General features: G+C 40.0%; 1 protein-coding gene across 2 annotated transcripts in view; it reads left to right on the top strand.

The window, feature by feature from the left end:
* LOC114662108 (gap junction beta-1 protein-like) overlaps positions 1-20,595 on the top strand; it is a 396,450-nt gene that overhangs the window by 4,284 nt on the left and 371,571 nt on the right. Inside the window, exons 1-2 of one of the 2 annotated variants that reach the window (XM_028815444.2) lie at positions 1,942-2,147; positions 4,682-6,517. In XM_028815444.2, coding sequence (XP_028671277.1) covers positions 4,696-5,508 — 813 coding nt within the window. In that variant the 5' untranslated portion in view covers positions 1,942-2,147; positions 4,682-4,695 and the 3' untranslated portion in view covers positions 5,509-6,517. Of the gene's footprint in view, positions 1-1,941; positions 2,148-4,681; positions 6,518-20,595 lie in introns of those variants that run through there. The other variant, XM_051934397.1, reaches the window with a different exon arrangement.

Genomic DNA, 20,595 nt, shown 5'->3' with positions numbered 1-20,595 from the left:
TTTTTGAGAGTATCTTAACGTCATTATTCAGGAGTGAAATTGGTCTGTATGATGCACATTGTAACAAGTCCTTATTTTGTTTAGGAAAGAGTGATTAATGCTTGACGAAATGTTTGAGGTAGTATTTGGTTGTCTCTAGCTTCTGTAAATGTTGCCAAATAACAGGGGAGCTAGCTGAGTGGAGAATTTCTTATAAAATTCTACGGGGTAACCATCAGGGCCTGCTGATTTCCCGCTTTGAAGTGACTTTATAGCATCTAGTAATTCTGTTAGCGTCAAAGGTTATAAACTATCCCCTTGTGGATTACTAGCTACAAATATGCAAACCATATCACAGACCTTCACTTCCATATACACAGTATGTGTGTGCTTGCTATGCTGATTGATAACTCTAAACTGTCCCTATGTGTGTGAGCAGGCTGTGCCGTAGACTGGCACCCTGTCTAGAGCTGATTACTGCCTTGTGGTCAGCACTAACCTGATAGGATCTGACCCGTCATGATTTTGCACTAGATTAAGCGTGTTTTAGATAACTATGTTATGTTTAGCAAACATTGTCAGGTTTTTTTTTTGTTCCATAAAGTCTTTTTAAAATGTAATTGCCTATTTAAATAGAACAGCATTTATAAAGAGGACACATTACTTAGACTAAAGACAATGGCAGCAACATTCTAACTACAAGATACAAATTAAAATTGGGACCCATTCCAGCTGATTAGTTTGTGAAGTAAAACCCAGAAGCCACAAAAAAGTGAAAGGAGCAATTCTAGGAACATCTGAACTACAGCTTAGCAACAGTTTAGCCGAGTAAGTTTAGGAGTCTAAAGCTTTGGCCTTGGAGGATAGTACTGTAGTGCCAGTTCATGTCCTGAAAAGCCTAATTATAGAAAGGTATAGCCAAGAAAGAAAACAGTCTCCATACTGGTTGGAAAATCATCTTCAGTCATTGATATTCTCCTCAGCCCTTAGCCTGTGACATGATTTTGTGAATGTCAGGGTACAGGTGGGGGTCCCTGACTCAATGAAAAGCAGAGATGGAAAATTATTGAAGCGGGTTCTTCAGTGGGCTGGAGTTTGTCCCGGAAAGCATAAAGCTCCAACAGAAGAGTGACTTAGTATTCAGATGTATCCTCCAGCTCTTGAAAATTCATCCTATTGTTAGAAAATGTGCTTCTCTTTTTTTCGGCTGCTGTGTATGACCCCACCTTAAAACTGAATTATCGCCCTATAACTTAGTAAAAATTATTCATAATGGCATTAGAGGGACTCTGAAAATGTTTTGTATTGTCAGCCAGTGGCATTTAACCTTTTTTGTTAGAAGTGGCTGTAGTTTTTTGAATTTGAGGAATTGAATCTCATGGGTGGGCAATATCACTGACTGTTCCAGAGAGCTTATCATAGAGTGAAAGTAATCCTGAGCCTGAAGAGAAGCAGTATTCACCATTTATTTTGTGCACCTGTCAACAAGCCTTGTACTTCCACGTCTTTAATTTGATGCACCAACTGAAACAGACAGATTCTGTTCTGCTCCTGAGACAATACCTGCATGACGTTTGAGGACAGTCCTGACGCAGAAATACCCGATAAACACATTGAGAGTTGAAAGCAAAAAATGTATGATGGATTAGCTGACTGTACGCGTGGGGATGGGACATGGAGTGGTGTGTCTGTTTGCCCCACAGCACCCTTTCCTTTCTTTTTGACGTCAGTGTGGCACGTAACTTTGAAGGCTCAGCAGCCAAAAGTGCGCCAGACCATCTCCCTGCAGAGTGTATGGCCTTCTGTTCCAACTGATGTCAAAGTCACCCTTCCTTAGCACATATCCTATTACAAACAATGCATAATGGGGCCGCAGCTTTTGTGTGTCCACACAGATTCTTTCTTTTGCAAGTGGGGTGGGCGGAAATCAAGGCGTTTGATCTGAATTCTAAAGCGTCTTGTTAGTCTCATAATAGTATCCATTGTATGCAAATGGCTTATATAAGAGCATATGACTGTGGCAGTGGAGGGCAGTGTCTAGCATGAGGGAATTCATTACCGATTCCTAGAGACATGGTGTTCTGGGGAGCTGCTGCTTTCTGACTAGTGGCCACTCTGATGCAGAGCTTTCCATTTAAGGACGTAGTCGAGCTTGGACTAACCTGAAGGTAAATCAATCTAAACATATATCTCCGTATACGAAACTGATCAGCTAGGATGTTACTGTCAGAAATGGAATTATAAATGAAGGTAAAATAAAAACACTAGAGGAGTGTGTATCAGTCAAAATTGATGAATGATATGGGGCAGGGTGTGGCTGAAGAAGGCTTATGGAGAAATTTTTTATTTGCTTCACAGATGAATGCTTACCAATGTAAAATACTGTGGATATCATGTCTATCATGAAATGAGACTAAACTTTATTGTACAAATTATTACATGTTGGTCCTTCCCTCTCAGATGTATTCTTAAAAATCATCTTCTGTGTGTCCGTCAGGATGTTGGCTATGACTCTTTAGACATTTTTGGTCCGTTTCATTAATCTCATGACTGACCTCATACAGAGAATCTTTAACTAATACAATGAACATTTTTTTAGGTTTTGTACATTTTGGGTTTAATGAAGAAGCCATTCTTTACATGTGATGGTGTAGGTGTTAAGAGAAGCAGAGTGGTAACATGCAGGGACATCTGCTAGCTACAAAGTATCAATCTTAGCTTCTTGCGACCAGCAGTGAGTCTAGAGAACTGGGTAGAGGCAGCCATGCAAGTCTCTCATCTAGACGTTTGCCCCCGAAATGCTGTTTTATTGTGTCTGCTCATTTAAAAAATTTTATCTAGGCCTGTTAAAACAGGACTGCTGCTTCAGGTATGTAAGTAAGGGAAAGCTGGAGGCATGCACTGAAATCTACCAAGTATAAGGAATTGCAGAAGGTAAAGTTACTTGCCCACAGATGACATCATTTGTAAGTGTCAGTAGTTACGTGGAGTCTCTGAAATGCTTGAGCAGACTGCTCGGTCTTGGGCTGTCTGCATGCACTCCATGTATGGCTGCACTGTATATAGAAACGTGTATTGCACTTTGTAGTCCCAGTTCATTAACTATTTGCTCCCACCTCACCTGTTAAAGTCAGTTTTTCCATACCTTCACTGGCTTTGTAAAAATGGCCAGTCTGAAGCACACTGCCCTGAAAGACCTGCACACTTAAGGACTGAACCTTAAATTACACCTGCACTAACCTTTCAGGTTTATGCTTATTAGAAACTAGCTGTCCCCCACGGCTCTGCCCACGTAGTAGTGAAACAGGACAAAATATAAAAAAAAAAAAAAAATTTAAATGTAATTCTGGTCAAACAGAAAGTAGGTACGCTCGAACGTCAAACGTTGGTACTGATGGTATCTGATCATGTTCAGCTCTGACGGGACAGCATTCCCCGCGTGGGGAGAAAAGCATGTGACCGTGATATGTCTGGCAATCGGCAGCTACCCTCTAAAACACACGTAGCTCTGATCTCTCTCTCAAAAACATCAAATGTTACTCCTTAACAACCTCTAGATGATAATGTGTGTTGAACAAACAGGTATCGCTAGCTAAACGGAGCCAAGGTACGCTCCAACACGTGGCGAGACGTACAGCGACTCAATCGGAGGCTGGCAGGTGACTGAGGAGGGCCCTACCCCTCGGCCCGCTGAGTCTCTCTTGGATTGACGCAAATAAATCGGTACCGCAAGTGAACTATGATACTTAGCGCAATGAAAGAAGTTGTAAGTAGTTCTCTCGTAAAAAGCAGACAGACAGACATTGGATTATATATATATATATATATATATATATATATATATATATATATATATATATATATATAATATATATAGAGAGAGAGAGAGAGAGATAGATGACGTCATTTCACTGCTTGGGACTTGGGTACTTATTAAATTTAGCTTTCAGTGGGATTGCTCGCTTTGTCCCTTACTTGTCAGTATTACTTCTCTTTCGATATTACTGGATTTCGACTCTTTGCATGCTCCCTCATGATTGTTCTAAAACACATCCCACTGACATAAGCATTTTGCAGTCAGCACACACTTTTTGAGTTCTACTTTCCTTGAGGAGTGAGGTGGGTGCCACTGCTTCACTTAAGAGCAGTATGTCACACTGAGCCACAACAGGTGACAACACCATTTTCCAGTGACCCTTGCAAAGGCATTTGGGGACGCATTTCTGTGGCTTAGGGAGTTACCAAGAATAACCAAGCAAATCAATAAAAGAAGGAGAAGACGGTGTGGGATAAGTCTAATGTTTACGAGTTCCACAAAGGTCAAGGCATGTGGAGGGCACCACTATTTTTGTTACGTATCGCTCTTTCTGGTTAGGAGGTGATCTGTCAAGGCAGCCATCTGTGGCCAATTTTTGCTCCTTGTTGCACCGTTCAGGATTGATTTAGGCCCAGGGCCAGTTGGAACTGTAACTTAGAGTGCACAAATATATTAGGCGTAGGGTCCTTGAAGACCATATCTCTCCTAAACAGGCAGTCAAAACGAGAGACTAATGAGAAAGCTGCAGCAACTTTGCTTTGGGAAAACAAAAATGTCATCTTTTAAGAATTAAAGGTGTCCGTTTTTGGAGTGTGAGCCACACCACAGTTTGGATGTAGGAATGATAAAGTAATTGGTTTTCTTTCTTTGTTTTCTTCCCAACAGACCTGGAACCCAAAATGAACTGGGCGTCTTTTTATGCCGTTCTTGGCGGCGTCAACAGGCACTCCACTGGGATCGGCCGTATCTGGCTTTCTGTCCTCTTCATCTTCCGGATCATGATCTTGGTTGTGGCAGCAGAGACTGTGTGGGGCGATGAGAAGTCAAGCTTTACCTGCAACACCCAGCAGCCTGGCTGTAACAGTGTCTGTTATGACCAGTTTTTTCCCATCTCTCATGTGCGTCTGTGGTCCCTGCAACTTATCCTGGTTTCCACCCCAGCGCTTCTTGTTGCTATGCACGTAGCTCACCGGCGACACATGGATAAGAAGATTCTCCGACTTTCAGGGCGCTCCAGCAGCAAAGACCTGGAGCAAATCAAGAACAAAAAAATGAAAATTACTGGAGCCTTGTGGTGGACCTACATGATCAGTGTCATTTTCCGTGTGCTCTTTGAAGCTGCTTTCATGTATATCTTCTACATGATCTACCCGGGCTACAAGATGTTTCGACTGGTCAAGTGCGATTCTTACCCTTGCCCCAACACTGTCGACTGCTTTGTGTCGCGACCCACTGAAAAAACCATTTTCACAATCTTCATGCTGGTAGTGTCCGGTGTCTGCATCCTCCTCAATATTGCAGAGATTGTCTACTTGATTTCCAAGGCTTGTGCGAGAAGTGTGAGGGATGCGGAGTCCGGCCCTTTCTATGGTCAGAAGTTCTCTGGATACAAAGAAGGCCAGGGTGACCAGCTCCTCTCGGACCACGCTGCTCTGAGCAAGATGAGGAGGAACCCCGGGTCCGATAAGTGGGAAAGATGCTCTCCATCTTAGTCTACGTACCACCTGCGGTTTGTGGTTAACACCTTGCCCCTACTCTCACCCATTTAATCAAGCTTGATTACTGTTTTTTGTTTTTTTTTTAATTTTTCTTAAAGCGGGTACACGCTCCACATCCTGTGCGACCAGAAACCTTAAGTAGCACCACTTGATACAGCTTAAAGAGTGATTTACAAGTCCACTTGTCATTGCCAGTTTAGCCCCTTTAATGTTTTTTCTTAACTACGCCGGCTGACGTGACATTAAAATATCAGCTGGACAGCCTCGATTTCAAGTTCAAAATCGAATGCATCGCCACCAGGGACTAGTGTGCAATATCAGTTCCAATGAAAATAGTGGTTGCTGGAAAGTTTGCTATACCAGCTGCGTTCAAGAGACAACTTCATATTTCTAAACTGTGAACAGAATCAAAAGCGACGCTGGTCTGCCAGTGTTGAACTATTCTGTGTGTTCTGGAAGAGGCTCGGTGGACTGCAAGAAGGAGACGCACTACCAATGTTTTAAGCTGGAAGTGGCTTATCTTTGGCATATTTCAGATCCATAGGAAAGAAGGAGCCAAGCTGAGTTCTTGTGCCTCACCATCCTCTTGCTACACTGTTTACTTCTGTATCAGAAAACCCTGAACTTGTGTGCCCCATTCTGAGCCAAGAAAGGTTCAAGGTCCACATCCAGCTGGGCACTCCGTAATCGGCTCTGCTCAGCTCTGACTCGCACTTCAGCCACGGGTGTTGGACTCCTTGAGGACTCTGGAGGTGGGGCGGCCTTTTGTTTTGTTGTGTGTGTGTTTTTGTTTTTTTTTTGCTTTCCACCTAAATTAACTGTAGTGATCCTTTGGAAGCTGTGCTCAGCCAAATTGGTTTAATTTTCTTTTTTTTTTCCTACTTAATTGGTCTCTCCTACATGATCTTTTAAAATGGCACATATGAATATTTATTTATTTTCAACCAGCTGCACAACAGCCAAGACACCCTGACTGCCTACAGGACTTTTGTTTGTAGTTATAGTGAAATGAGTGCCAGAACAGTCACTATAAAGCTTTCAGTGTACTGTTTCACTACCAAGCTCCTGTATGTTCTAGCCGTTCATGTGTCTACCAGGGCAATAAGCCACACTTGCTGGTGGCCAGTTAAATGAGTAAAGAAAGACTCCCTAACCATCTATGAGCACAACAGGGAGACCCGAGCCAAATTAACATTTTGTGATAACTTCAAAAGAATTTACAGAGATCTTAAAGCAAAGTTCACCCTTTTAAAAGATCATTTCCAGGAATCTCAAAAATATGCCCCTTTTACATTTTAAGAGATCTCAAATGCACTTCAGGATATGTTTAGTACATTTTCAGTTATCTCACATGAACACTGCATGCATTTGAAGATATTTTCAGATACCTTAAAATCACTTCTTGTAAAATGGCCCTTTTAATGCAGGGGTGTCCAGTGCCGGTCCTGGTGGGCCACAGTGCCTGCAGGTTTTATTCTAACCATCTTCTTCATTAGTGAGCCATTGTTTGCTGCTGATTAACTCATTTTGCCTTAGTTTTAATTGACGTGACTCCGACCCCTTAGTTGTTTCTTTTCCCTTAATGAGACACAAAACAAGCCACCACATGAACAGCTAACCTGAAAGTAAAGAAAGGTGGAGGTGTCGGTCATCTTGGTCTGCTCAGGTCACCAAAACATCTTAGCAAAAACAGAAAATGGACAGTCTGCTGTGGCAGAACGAGAGCAGCAACAAGTCATGATATTCAATAACGGCTTTAATTAACAGCAGGAATTGGCTTCTCATTAAGAAACTGGTTGGAGTTTGATGGTCCAGTTTAGCTGGTCATCTGTTGGCTCGTTTCACGTCTCATTTCTGTTTGTCTGCTGTTTAATGAAGAAACGAATCAATTCAGAGGACGGAATCCTTAAAAACAGGGCTATTAAAAGGAAGGGAAAAGGAGTTAATTAGCAGTGAAAACTGGTCACTGATTAGGAAAAGGGTCAGAATGAAAACCTGCAGCCACTGCGGCCCACTGGGACCGGAGTCGGACACCCCTGTAATTTAATTGGACTTCCTCTCTTTTTTTTTTTTTTAAGGTATCTTGACTTGCGCCTGACACGTCTCAAAATGAGCAACAAGTTATTTTAAAATATTTTGAAAAACATTTTAAATAGCTGAACTTGCCAGGAAGCTATTCTGAGAAAACTGGAAATGTATTTGAGATGATCTGGAATTGCATCGTAGATTATCATAAATTTAAATTCGGACGTCTTAAAATAAGTGAATATATTTTTAAAGAAATCTTAAAATCTATTTGAGATGTCTTGAAATACCCTTTAAGATATCTGAAACAAGACAGTGATCTGTATCAAGACACAAAATTAATTTGAGATGTTTACAAATGTATGTTGGATATCATAAACATCCTTCACTATGAACATATCTTAAATATATACTTAAGGCCTCTTTGTTGTTTTCATAGATCTGGACCATGTTAAGTGATCTGAAATATACCTCCAATACATTTCTCCATGTTTTTAAAAAGCTTCCTGTTTCTTTGAAAAATCCACAATACATCCAAAGATATCTTAAAATTACTCCTAGGCTCATTTCAAGATTTCTCACGTGCGTTTCCATACATCTTATGATTGCCATTGAAAACACTGGAAATTTTACAGGAAGTCGTTTTGAAATATCTGGACTTGAATTTCAGATATCTAAAAATGTTCACAAATTTATGTTAAGATACCTCACAATGCATTTGAATGATCTCACCATGTACAGGAACGACAGTCAATCTTAAATGAAGTGCATACAGGATATCTCAGAACAAACGGTTTATCATTTCAAGATATCTTGAAATATACTTGAGATATATTGAAAAAGATATTCTTTCAGATGTCAGTAATACATTTTAAGATGTCTTAAAATGTATTTCTTGACCTCTTAAAATTTAGAGATGCCAATATACTTTTTATTCTGGCTTGCCGTAGTGAGACCCCTATATCAAACAGCAGATCACGAACAGGAAGGACTTTAAAAAGGCGGAGATGGTGGAAATCTCCACACTCCACTAGCAGTTGTTTTGTTTTTTGCTTTTCCTCCCAACAGCAGCTCAACACCAGCTTTATTAAATCCATTGTGTATTTGTCTGGTTATACTCTGTTACATTTTTTTTTCCACTTAGGCAGCTGGAGAATTAAATAAACAAATGTGACAAAAGTAAGAACTTGTGTTAAAGCGAGTGTGGCAGTGCGTATGAGTGGACCCTGCGATGGACTGTCGTCGTGTCCAGGGCGGTTTGCTGCCTTGTACCAAGTGATGGCAGACGAGGTCTCGGCCCTCACAACCCTGAAATGGATTGAGCAGGTTTGAGGTTGCTCTTTTATTTTGCCTTGTGATGATCTGGCATCTCCTTTAGGGTGGCTTCTGTTTTAATTGCATGCTGGCTTTATTCCTGTGAGGGACTGCAGCCACTCAAAAGCCTGAACTGGGTAAGTGGTGTTGAAAAAACTGCATAAATAGATTAGTGACTACATAAACTCATTATTTCAGAGATGTATGCATTATTGGAAGAGATGCTTCAAAGCTTCTAGACTACAAGAGGAGCGCATCTGCAGTGCGTCCTGTATGTCAAACATTTAGGACTATCACCGTTCATATTGCCTAAGCTCATCCCATCCAAAGCACATAAAAGCTTGAAAGTGGGATGGGGTGGATGGGGGACTGGGCACACCTCTACAATATATTGACAGGTTTGTGTTGTGATCATTTTTATAAGCCCAAACGGGTGATCTGGCCCCAAGATGGGAAAATATTCTGACTAAAACACAACGAGAATAAGCCTTTAATACAAGGAGTGATCCGATAGTTTGAATGACAAGATACAGTCAGGGCCGGATTTATATGAAAAGAGGCCCTAGGCTATTCCACTTATGAGGCCCTTTCACCTTCCATTTTTAAGTTTGTAAATTACATGAGAGATAATAAAATACGTAACACGCGTTGATCTTAACCAATACATTTTTATGTTTGTTTATTAGTCATATGCGTAGAATTTCTCCTTATTTTCGGTTCAGTGTTTTAGTGTTCACTGTTTTTAGAATAGTGTAATTTTAATTTTGCTAACAATTTGAATGTAGGCCCCTCTTGATCTTGAGGCCCTAGGCTGAAGCCTAGTTAGCCTATAGGAAAATCCGGCCCTGGATACAGTATTTCTAAAATATGGAGTAGCTATCACGGCATTTAAAAAATGAACTGTGTGTGCGGTGTCTAGTAACCCAATATTGGCTCTTCGAGACCTATTAGGCAGACCCTTTTAACTTTCTCGTATACAGTAACGGATGTGTTGGAATCGTCCAAAAATTCCATTTCGAGATTTTGATGAATCTCGACGTTTTAGACCTCCCCGGGTCCGAAAATGCTGTTTTTGAAATTGTGTGTGTGTGTGTGTGTAAACGCGGTAACTTGAGTACGCTTTCAGTTCAGTCAAACAAATTTTACATTCGAGTATTTGGTACAAAACGCGGATTTCTATCAACCTTTGAGCTATTTCCGTTAACCGGAAGTGGTACTTTACCTTTTATTCAGGCAGCTACAGACTCTGATTTATTCAACTTTACTTTTATACTAATTGTTCAATAAATTATTAATTTGATTTGATGGTTCTTTAATGTATATGATATAAAAATAGAATCATTGTCTTGCGGTTTACATTTCAAATATCCATCCCCATTACCTGAGTATCTGGGGGAGACCACTGCCGATGTTGCCTCCCTGCCTTTCAACGTCACAATGTATTCATTTGAGCTTGAGTCGTACTTTGCGGCAATCATTTAGAAACCGTGCCTGAATAAACATTCTGTCCTCCTTTGTTGAAGGCTAGGAGTGGCTTTTGTGACAAACAGCTGTGTGTTAAGCTGATCATTCTGGGCGGCAGCGAGAATCGCTCTATGGGTTCTCATATAAGGAGCCCTGAATGAGGCTTAGAAAGCCGGGATGTGTGTAATTTTAAAATGACGACCACTAGGGGTCGGCAGCAATTCACAAACATCTAGTGGCCCACTGGCCCCATTTCTTTCTTTTGTGAATTCTTTTCGTGGAGGCTGAAAGTGGGGTCGCAACTGTCCTGGGGTGCCGCAGTGACTGCATTGGGAGGGAAGATGATGCCCCTGTTACGTCAGTAAATATACTTTGACTCTTGGTGTAACATATATTTATTTTTATTCTCCAGTCTTTTTAATCACGCTTCTCCTTGTTGCCCAGATTTTAGCCTCATTAAGTTTGATTCGGCTCGCTCTTTTCTCAGAGCTCCGCAAGGAAAAGGGAATCTCACACGCACACGGTCCGGTGTAAACTTACCTTAAGAATGATATAAATTCCGGCTTTGATAAAACGAGATGCCATTAGTCAGAATAACGTTCATTGATTGGAGTGAATACAAACTTCAAAAACAAATTGTGAAAATGTCAGATGTTATCAAAATGTATTGCCGCTGCAACTCTCGCAAACTAAGACACATATCAGCATATGAAATTAACCCCACAAACAACATTGTCAAAGCCGCTTAATAAAGTTTAGGATTGCGTGGGGGAGGGCGAAGGATGTGACGGCAGCCCACAATACCTATGACGTCAGTCATGGACCGCCCACTCGCGTTGTTTCGTGAGGCCTGTCCCGGTATTATTAGGCATAAGGAAGAAGTCAATCATGGGCGGGGCGCCAGTCCTCCAGAGGAGCGCTAATGAGAGGAGTAATCTTAGAATAACTACTGTATTTGTGCTAACAGAAAATGGGAGAAAATCCCACCCAGCTCCGAAGAGAACACGTTAACCGAGTATAGAATCTGCTGTTCTGACGCTGGAGCGTACTCACTATAGCATCGTTTGCAAGAAATAGAAAAACTGCATCTCATTCGGGTGTTGTATTAAGTTCAGCCGGGATTGTTAATTCCCGATAAACGCGAACAGATACATATAATTTTGGATATTCCCACCGTCGTTGACGTATGGCTCATTGTTGGCAACAGTTTCCATTACGAATGGAAAATCTCAAGGCATAACATTTAAATCCAATTCCATTCCAAATTTGAATTATACACGGTATAAAACACTGTGCTCACTCGAACAACGTGTTCGTCTGGAGACGAACTCCACTGGCGTCGAGCCTCGTGTTTCAGAGGTTGCCCGGAGGTTCAGTTTAGTGGACTCGCGGTGTGTGCTGTTGCTGAACCGGAGTGCCGCTGCACTGAAGCTCTTGTGTTTCTTTGTGACATACGTCGTCGGCGTTTGCACATTCGTGTCACCGTGAGTCTTGGCTGGTTAGGTCTCTGGGGTTCTCAGACTTTTGTTTTTACAGGATGGACAATTTTACAAAAAAAAAAAAAAAATCGAATACTCGGAGCTATTCTTTATTTTCTAGTAGAAGCTCACAAATGTATATGTCGATTCTACGTTACAAACGAACGTTATGAATTTTCACAGTGGCATCTGCAGCCTGCCCAACTGGTGAAATTGTATTCTGAATGGGTCAGAGCTGGGAGACATGAAATGTACTTAGCTGGCTGACACCTTCATCCAAAGCTACTTAGAACATTTGTGCTACAGTCGGTTCAGTTCTTTTGGTTTTCCAGTTGTAGCACAGGCAGGTGAAGTGACTTGCTTAGGGTCATACAGTGTCAGTAGTGGGATTTGAACCCACCACCTCAGGGTTTCAGGTCCAGACCTTCACCACTACACCACACTGCCTCATTTATAATGGAGATATCCCACAAATATATAACCTCTCCTTATTTCTCAACAAGACTTAAGTGAAGTTAACTGAAAAGAACACAAAGGAAAAATTGCCATTTTCATTGTGTCTTCATGATAAATCATAAATAACAAAAATAAGAGTTTTCAAATGTATAAAGGTGTTTAATAATTGACCTTAAAGATGAATGAGAACGCAAACACCTTTGTGTATATAAAGCCCTAACACTCCTTATTGCAATGGGAAAACTTGTCTGAAATTAAATTAACTCAATAGCAAATGCAGCCTCCATTTCTTAAGAGACTAGCTCAGGGGTGGGCAACGTCGGTCCTGGAGTGCCACAGTATGTGCAGGTTTTTGTTCCAACCCAGTTCCTTAACGAGAACTCAATTATTGCTGATGAAGCACATATTGCTTAAGTGACATTTTAATGCTTCATTTTAGTGGTCTCGCTTGTTAAGGTTCTCCAACCTTAATTGCTTATTTCAATCTTAAACTGCTGCATTCAGTGTTTTAATTGCTCCTTATTAGCAATAAGATGTAAAAGACAAAGCAGCCAGCAGTTCTCCAGCTAGCTTTTTTCCAATTACATCTGTGTGTGTTCATCATGCACGGTTTGATTTAATAAAACACTTAATAGAAAAATGTCACAGACTGAAAGTGATCTGTTGTTAGGCTTCAAATCATTTGGATGATATCCTTGGAAAGGAAAAAAATCTACGATATAAGAGCCTTACATTGCACAGACTAACAAGCCATAAAATTAAATAAGGTCTGAGACTGGCAATGATTGGTTTCTAATTAAGCAATTGGGTTGGAATGAAAACCTGTAGCCACTGCGGCTCACCAGGACAGACATGGCCTACTCCTGGACTAGCTGCTCGCCAACCCCAGCTCTGCCGCTCGCGTATGGGGATGCAGATGTACAATTTAAACAGATTGTTCTTTTCATGGGAATTGTTACATACAGTATGCATAGTAGAACTAACTATTTTACATTACAGCCAGTAATTAACCATAGTAAAAAATAGTAAAACATAATAAATTGAAAGAAAATAATGTTTCATGTTGTGTTAGAGGTATTCGTTGCGTTAAACGTTTTTGTTCTTTTTGGCTTTGAAATTAACACGCTAAAACTTTTTAAACTTACACTTTTACTGTAAAACTTCAGTAAACACAATATTTGGAATTAACTTTTCATCAATGTCGCATTGAATTTTGATTTCGTGTTTGGACTTACTGTACATTGTGACAACAACATATAACTGCCCGTGAGTGAGTATCGTTTCTTTCTCTCTAATAAATAAATCGAGTTTTTCGAATGTTTGTTCCTGTGATTTATTAATTGACATAGCAAATGTTATTCTATCAGGAAACAATAAATGTTTTAATACGAATGGCATATCAAGATCTCCTTTGGTGCCTAATGTTATCCGCGGAAGATGTACTACATTGCCTTTCTTGTTGTGCCCATCGCACATACATAAATTATGCAATAATATTACGATACATCCTTCTTTCAACAGTAATTCAGCTGGTGGAAGACTAAACGGTGTTAACAGTTGTAGATATTCTACAGGATATTGTAATTTGATGTTTTCATCTTCCTCATCATCACCTCCAACTGTTTCAGCATAGACTACTGCTACACATTTAACCAATTTGCTGTGTAACCGATCAACAGTTTTCACTTTAATGCTTTTGACTTTATTGTTTCTCAGTGCTAGGATTGCCCGTGTACTCATTTCTTCTGTTGATAACACCTCGGGATGACATTTTTCAATAAGATTTGATATAATAAGTCTTCTTTTTTTGGGAATTTTAAATGAAGAAAACGTAAAAAATTATTAGAGTTAAGAGCACAGGAACTGTGTGTGACAAAAGCATTCACACGAATGAGAGGCGAGAGGACCGTCGGTGTGGGCCGTTAACTGGAAATGGTTGAGAGAAGAGTCTCTTGGCAATAGTCTCGTCTCGTCTCAAGATTTTCTTTTATAACAGCGAGAAATATCTGAGTCGCTACCCTGTTGTGTTGAGCTGAAACGAGTACCAATTGAACTCCATAGCAAAGTGACGAATCTATAATAATAAAAGGCAAAGCCCTCACTGACTGACTGACTGACTCACTCATCACTAATTCTCCAACTTCCCGTGTAGGTGGAAGGCTGAAATTTGGCAGGCTCATTCCTTACAGCTTACTTACAAAAGTTAGGCAGGTTTCATTTCGAAATTCTACGCGTAATGGTCATAACTGGAACATATTTTTTGTCCATACACTGTAATGGAGGAGGCGGAGTCACGTATCGCGTCATCACGCCTCCTACGTAATCACGTGAACTAAAAACAAGGAAGAGATTTACAGCACGAGTCAAACGCGGGAACGAAGATAAATGACGTTAATTTTTGACTGTCTTTTAATACTGTGTAAGCATACATATTAACACATGTGCAATTAAACGTGTGCATTTACGGGGTGATTTCTCAGGCTTAAAAGCTCGCCTTTTACTAAAAAGGTAAATGCAAAACTATTTTCAATCAGTTTAATGAAACGCTCCCGTTAAGGATTGCAATAACATATTCGCGAGATAAAAGAACTAAGTAGGGGGAAATGACGGAAGAGCCGGAAACAGCGAAGAGCAAAAAATTAATTAAACAATTGAGAACGGAGCGAGTGAAGCATTCAAGCGTGTTCATAAGGGAAACAAAGCACGGTGTAAAACGTAAGTTTAAATTAAGTTTATAGAAACGCTCCCGCTCCGGATTGCAATAACATATTCGCGAGATAAAAGTTTAATGAGAAGACACGAGGTATAAACGAACCACACGCCGTGGCGCAACGTTAGGGGCAACAGTTTCAACCATTCTATGATCTGCTTCTCGCAACTGAAAGACGGCACATGGCGGATGTTAGCCAACTTGCTGACCGCAACATTAGGGGCTTCAACTCTGGCGCTGACGCCACATCTCAGTGCCAACACTTTGCAGACTCTACTTAAAACACACGCCCTCCTCACTGGACAGTTAAAAAGACCAATCAAACTAACGATGACATGAAGTATTACCCAATCAAAAGTAGGAAAGGAGGCATCTTCATAAAATGCGTGTGGGATGATTTGCATGAGATGCTGCTTTAAAAAAAATGATAAAAAAAATACGGGATAAATCCCGTCCAGTATTGATTCAAAATGGGACGCGCAATTTTATTCTCAAACGCGGCACGATTCCGTATTTTAAAGGACGGGTGGCAACCCTACAGTGCCAGGTAACCACCCATACAATCAGATTGTGATTCAGACTAGGAATGCAATGAATGTAATTACCCCCATCTACATACAAGGCGAAAGTCTTGCAACATTCAAAGATGATGGTTTGGGATAAGTACACCATACAACATAAAAGAGCTTATGAAGCCTTGAACCGAAAAAAGCAACATCTCAGAGATCGTAAAAAAACAATAGGAGGTAATGTCGTTTTACTCGCTGTACATTTTAGTCAAACATTACCAGTTATTCCACGAGGGAGACCAGCAGATCAACTCAACGCGTGTTTAAAATCCATACTTCTCCCACGGTCGGTTATATGTCGCGTGTTCTCGGGTAGGTACACCAAAAAATGTATACATTTAAGCATGTAATGGGCAAACAAAAAATGAGGTATACCCGAAGGCACTGCAGTAGTACTTAATCTAACTTTACTTCTTAAATGTTAATGTTTTACTGTTTAATAATTTATACGCTTCTTATATGTTGTTCAAATTCTTTTATCAAAATACCAGTGACAGCGCAATGCACGATAACATCGAGTGAATACACCATACGCATCCGCCCACGGCCGCCCTGGTGTGCGCAGATAGGAGTTGATTCTACAATAAAATAAAATAAACATAAAAAGAGTAAAACGATCATCACCCATAAAGCGGATAGTAGACGTGACGTACTATATGTGTACCACATTTCAAGTGTATAGGTGCAACGGTTTGCGAGCTACAGGTGATTTAAAATCCTGGACAGACACACAAATTGCCACGGTAGCAAATTACAGAAGAAGATTTTACTGTTTAATAATTTATATTTATATGAAATGTGCTTCTTATATATTACTTCATATTCTCATATGATAATGATGTTAATGTTTATATTGATTTCTATGTTATTGAAACTGCATGTATGTGTGTATATGTATGTATGTATATATATACTAGCAAAATACCCGCGCTTCGCAGCAGAGAAGTAGTGTGTTAAAGAGGTTATGAAAAAAAAAGGAAACATTTTAAAAATAACGTAACATGATTGTCAATGTAATTGTGTTGTCATTGTTATAAGTGTTGCTGTCTTTTATATATATATATATATATATATATATATATATATATATATATATATATTATATATATAATATACACACACACATAAACATTTATATACATATACATATATATACACACATACATAAACACACACATAAGACTTATTGACTGAAACGGGCTTTCACGAAAACAGTTAGGGCTTTGCTACAGGATACACCCTCCACAAGTTAAGCAAGTAAAAATAAAATATATATTTCTGTTTTATTTAAACCTTTTAAGTTCGTATGCATAGCCCCATTTGGCTGTTTAATTTTTTTTTTCTTTCTTCAGTAATATTTAATCTCCTTAAAGAAAAAGAACATATCCATTTTACTTTTTTTGTATCTCTTTAGTAATATTTTAGTGTAAAAGAATAACCAGTATTTAAACCTTTTATGTTACTTTATACATTTATTTTACACAATGTTGAAAAATTAATAATAAAGCTACATATTTTGGCAGCTGCTGCTTTCATTTTCAATGAAATGAAAAAACCTCTCCAAGAGAAAACCTCAATGAAGAAGAAACTAAAAATGAGAAACCCTCATTTATAAAGGTTTGCTGCAGATGACTTCACTGAAAATAAATGAATAGTTCCTATGTGTATAATACGTATTTATCTATTTGACTTATGCCTTTATTCCAGCAACTTGCAACATCTGAGGTACAATTTGTTACATGACTTTTGTTTTTTGCAGCACAGGCAGGTGAAGTGACTTCCTCAGGGTCACACAGTGGTGTCAGTACCAGGATTTGAACTGACAAGCTCCGGGTTTGCTGAAATATTACTGAAGAAAGAAAAAAAACAAAAACGGGCAAATAGGGCTATGCATACAGATGTCCATCCATCCATTATCCAACCTGCCATATCCTAAATACAGGAGCCAATAAGTAGATATGTATATATACAGTAGGGCTGCACGATAACAGAAAAAATGATCACGATTATTTTGCTCAAAATTTTTATCACGATTAATAATGACGATTATTCCTTTGGTAAATGAAGTCTGTGACCAAACCAGTGTAGCCTCGGCCAGTTATTCACAGATGCTGCCCTAATCATATTAGCTGCGTTGTCCGTTGTGATGCACACAAGTCTTTCTTCCACCAAGCCCCAAGCGGACATCGCTTCTTTGAGGCCGACTGCAATAAACTCCGCTGTATGGTCTTGTGGGAAAAACGAAGTTTGCAAAAGCTTGCTTTTCATCTCAAACTCGCTGTCAATAAAATGAACTGTCAAGCTCAAATACGGTTCTGCAGTTCTGCTTGACCATAAGTCGGTCGTGGCAGCAAAATATTCAAGGCTGAGCCTGAGAATTTCTCTTTCTATTTCTTTTCGGCATTTCGCATACAGCGAGGGCAGCGCAACATTGGAAAAATGGTTGCGTGAGGGAATGCTATATCTTTTATCAAGTGTTGCGATCATTTTTTTAAACCCCTCACTGCTTACGGTGGTTATTGGACACATATCCTTGGCTATATGGTACGTGATCGCCTCTGTTATTTCCCAGTGTCTTTGCGAGCTAGGCAGATATGGTATTGTCCCTGATATTGTTGTCTGTGTTGTGGATGGCTGGTAATTTTTTGTTGTTGCTGTTTGTGCCTTCAGTCGTTGAAATTCTTGATAGTGTACTTTGTGGTGGCTTTTAAGGTGGTTGATGAGGTCTGTTGTGTTACCTTGGGACGTTTGGACGGAACAGGAGCAAAGTTTGCACAAGACTCGTACCTGATCAACATCACATTCCTCGAAATCGAAATAGTTCCAGACAACTGAGTATGACCCCTTTTTAGGAACTAACGATCGCACTTCTGCACCTTCCTCACATTGCTCTGCCATCATATGTTTATTCTGACTGACTGTTATTGCTGCTATTGACTTCTAGTGCTTCAGAAAGCGCTTGCAATCTAGACGCAGTAACGTCATAGTGACGCAGTCCAATCCGTAAACTCAGCCCATAAAAAACAGTTTGATATTTATACTGTAAAATCGCGACGATATTTATTAACTGATCGTGGGTTATAAATATCGTTATCATGAGAAAAAAAAGATTAATCGTGCAGCCCTAATATACAGTATATATATATATATATATATATATGTGTGAATGTATGTATGTATATATCTATGTCTATATATATATATATATATATATATGTAGATATGTAAATTTGTATATGTATATATATGTTTATGTGGATGTGTATATAGTGGTTAATATGACAGAGAAGTCAGTGGAGCTTTATGATGGCAGCAGTAGCCAACACTACAAGATGCTTTATGGAGAAACCAGGATTACATTAGGTCATCTTGGATCATGTATCAGTTTAGATCGACTTTTAAAAATATATCAATACATAGAGCTAGTTTTTCTAATTTTGATTTTAGTTTTACTCTGGCGTTTATTAAACTAAAGACAACACAAACTGGTTGTCACACTAAAACAAAATACAACTTGAACAAAATGGCGGCAGGCTTGTAATTGCATGATTCTGTCCCTCTCCTTGTATGATAGTTACTCATTTAAAAAATAACATATACAGTGGGGGGAATAATTATTTGATTCCCTGCTGAATTTGTGCGTTTGCTCACTTACAAAGAAATGAAGAGGCTCAAGAAGGCACACATACAGACCCGTCTTAAGTTTGCTAGTGAATATCCGGGCCTGTACATGTGCCTTCTTGATCAAGGAGACCTTGCGGGCGCTGCAGGATGTCAATCCATTACGCCGTAGTGTGTTACCAATGGTGTTCTTGGCGACTGTGGTCTCAACTGCCTTCAGATCATTAACAAGCTCCTCCCGTGTAGTTTTGGGCTGATCCCTCACCTTTCTCATGATCATCCTCACCCTATGAGGCAAGATCTTGCATGGAACTCCAGACCGAGGGTGACTGATTGTCATTTTGTAATTCTTTCGTTTCTGAAAGATTGCACCAACAGTTGTCACCTTCTCATCAAGCTTCTTGCTGGTGGTCTTGGAGCCCATTCCAGCCTTGTGCAGGTCTACAATCTTGTCCCTGACATCCTTTGACAGCTCTTTGGTCTTGTCCATGGTGGTGGAGAGGTTGGAATGGAAGAAATTGATTCTGTGGACAGGTGTGCTTTATACACATAACGAGTTGAGATCGGGAGTATCTGTAAGTGCTTGATCGATCAATTAATTGATTGTAATCTGTGTGCCACACGGGCACACAGCCAATCTGTGGGAGCCAGAATTCTGGTTGGGTTGTAGGGAATCAAATACTTATTTCTGGATTTTTGGTTGAGATTCTATCTCTCTCCATTAAAATGAAACTACCATAAAAATTAGAGACTCTTCATTTCTTTGTCAGTGGGCAAACTTACAAATGCAGCAGGGGATGAAATACTTATTTCCGCCACTGTAAAGCGCAGTTTGAATGTTGTAAAATCGACCTGCAGATGCCGATCCCAGATACAGCCACCATAAGACCAGCATAGCTCCACACTGCCAACCACCCAAAACTCCCTTCAAAAACCTGAACCTGCATGTTGACCCAAATGAGAGCTCCAAATACAAGGACATTCAGATGATATACAGTATCGGGATTGCATAAAGGCCCAGAGAATTAGCGAATTGTGTGCTTAGCACTTGTACCTACCACTTCCAGGTGAGGCCATTTCAATCCTGAATCCTGGACTGGCAGCAGTCTCTGTGAGGGATCTCCACACATCAACCCCCAAAGAGTGGTTGTAAGGCTGAGTGTTAACTTTGCGTGTGATACAAGAACTGGCACCCCGCTCAGGCTTGCTTTGTATGGACAATGACGTCATTTCCTTGAGACTCCAGAATTAGTCATGGATTCTGTAAATAGGTGGATGAGCAAAGGCAGACTTGGCCAGGCTTTTGAAACTGGCCACTGCGTAAACGTTTGGAGAACCTGTATGGGTGCACAGGACCCACAATTGGGGAGCTATCTTTAGACCACTATCAGTACTGTTTTGGGTTAATGTAAGAGTGACAATACATGTATTGTACTTCCAATAA

The sequence above is a fragment of the Erpetoichthys calabaricus genome, chromosome 12, assembly GCF_900747795.2.
Source record: "Erpetoichthys calabaricus chromosome 12, fErpCal1.3, whole genome shotgun sequence".
NCBI classification, from domain to species: domain Eukaryota; kingdom Metazoa; phylum Chordata; class Cladistia; order Polypteriformes; family Polypteridae; genus Erpetoichthys; species Erpetoichthys calabaricus.
The sequence above is the reverse complement of the archived record's forward strand: the minus strand, read 5'-3'. Positions and strand labels throughout refer to the sequence as shown.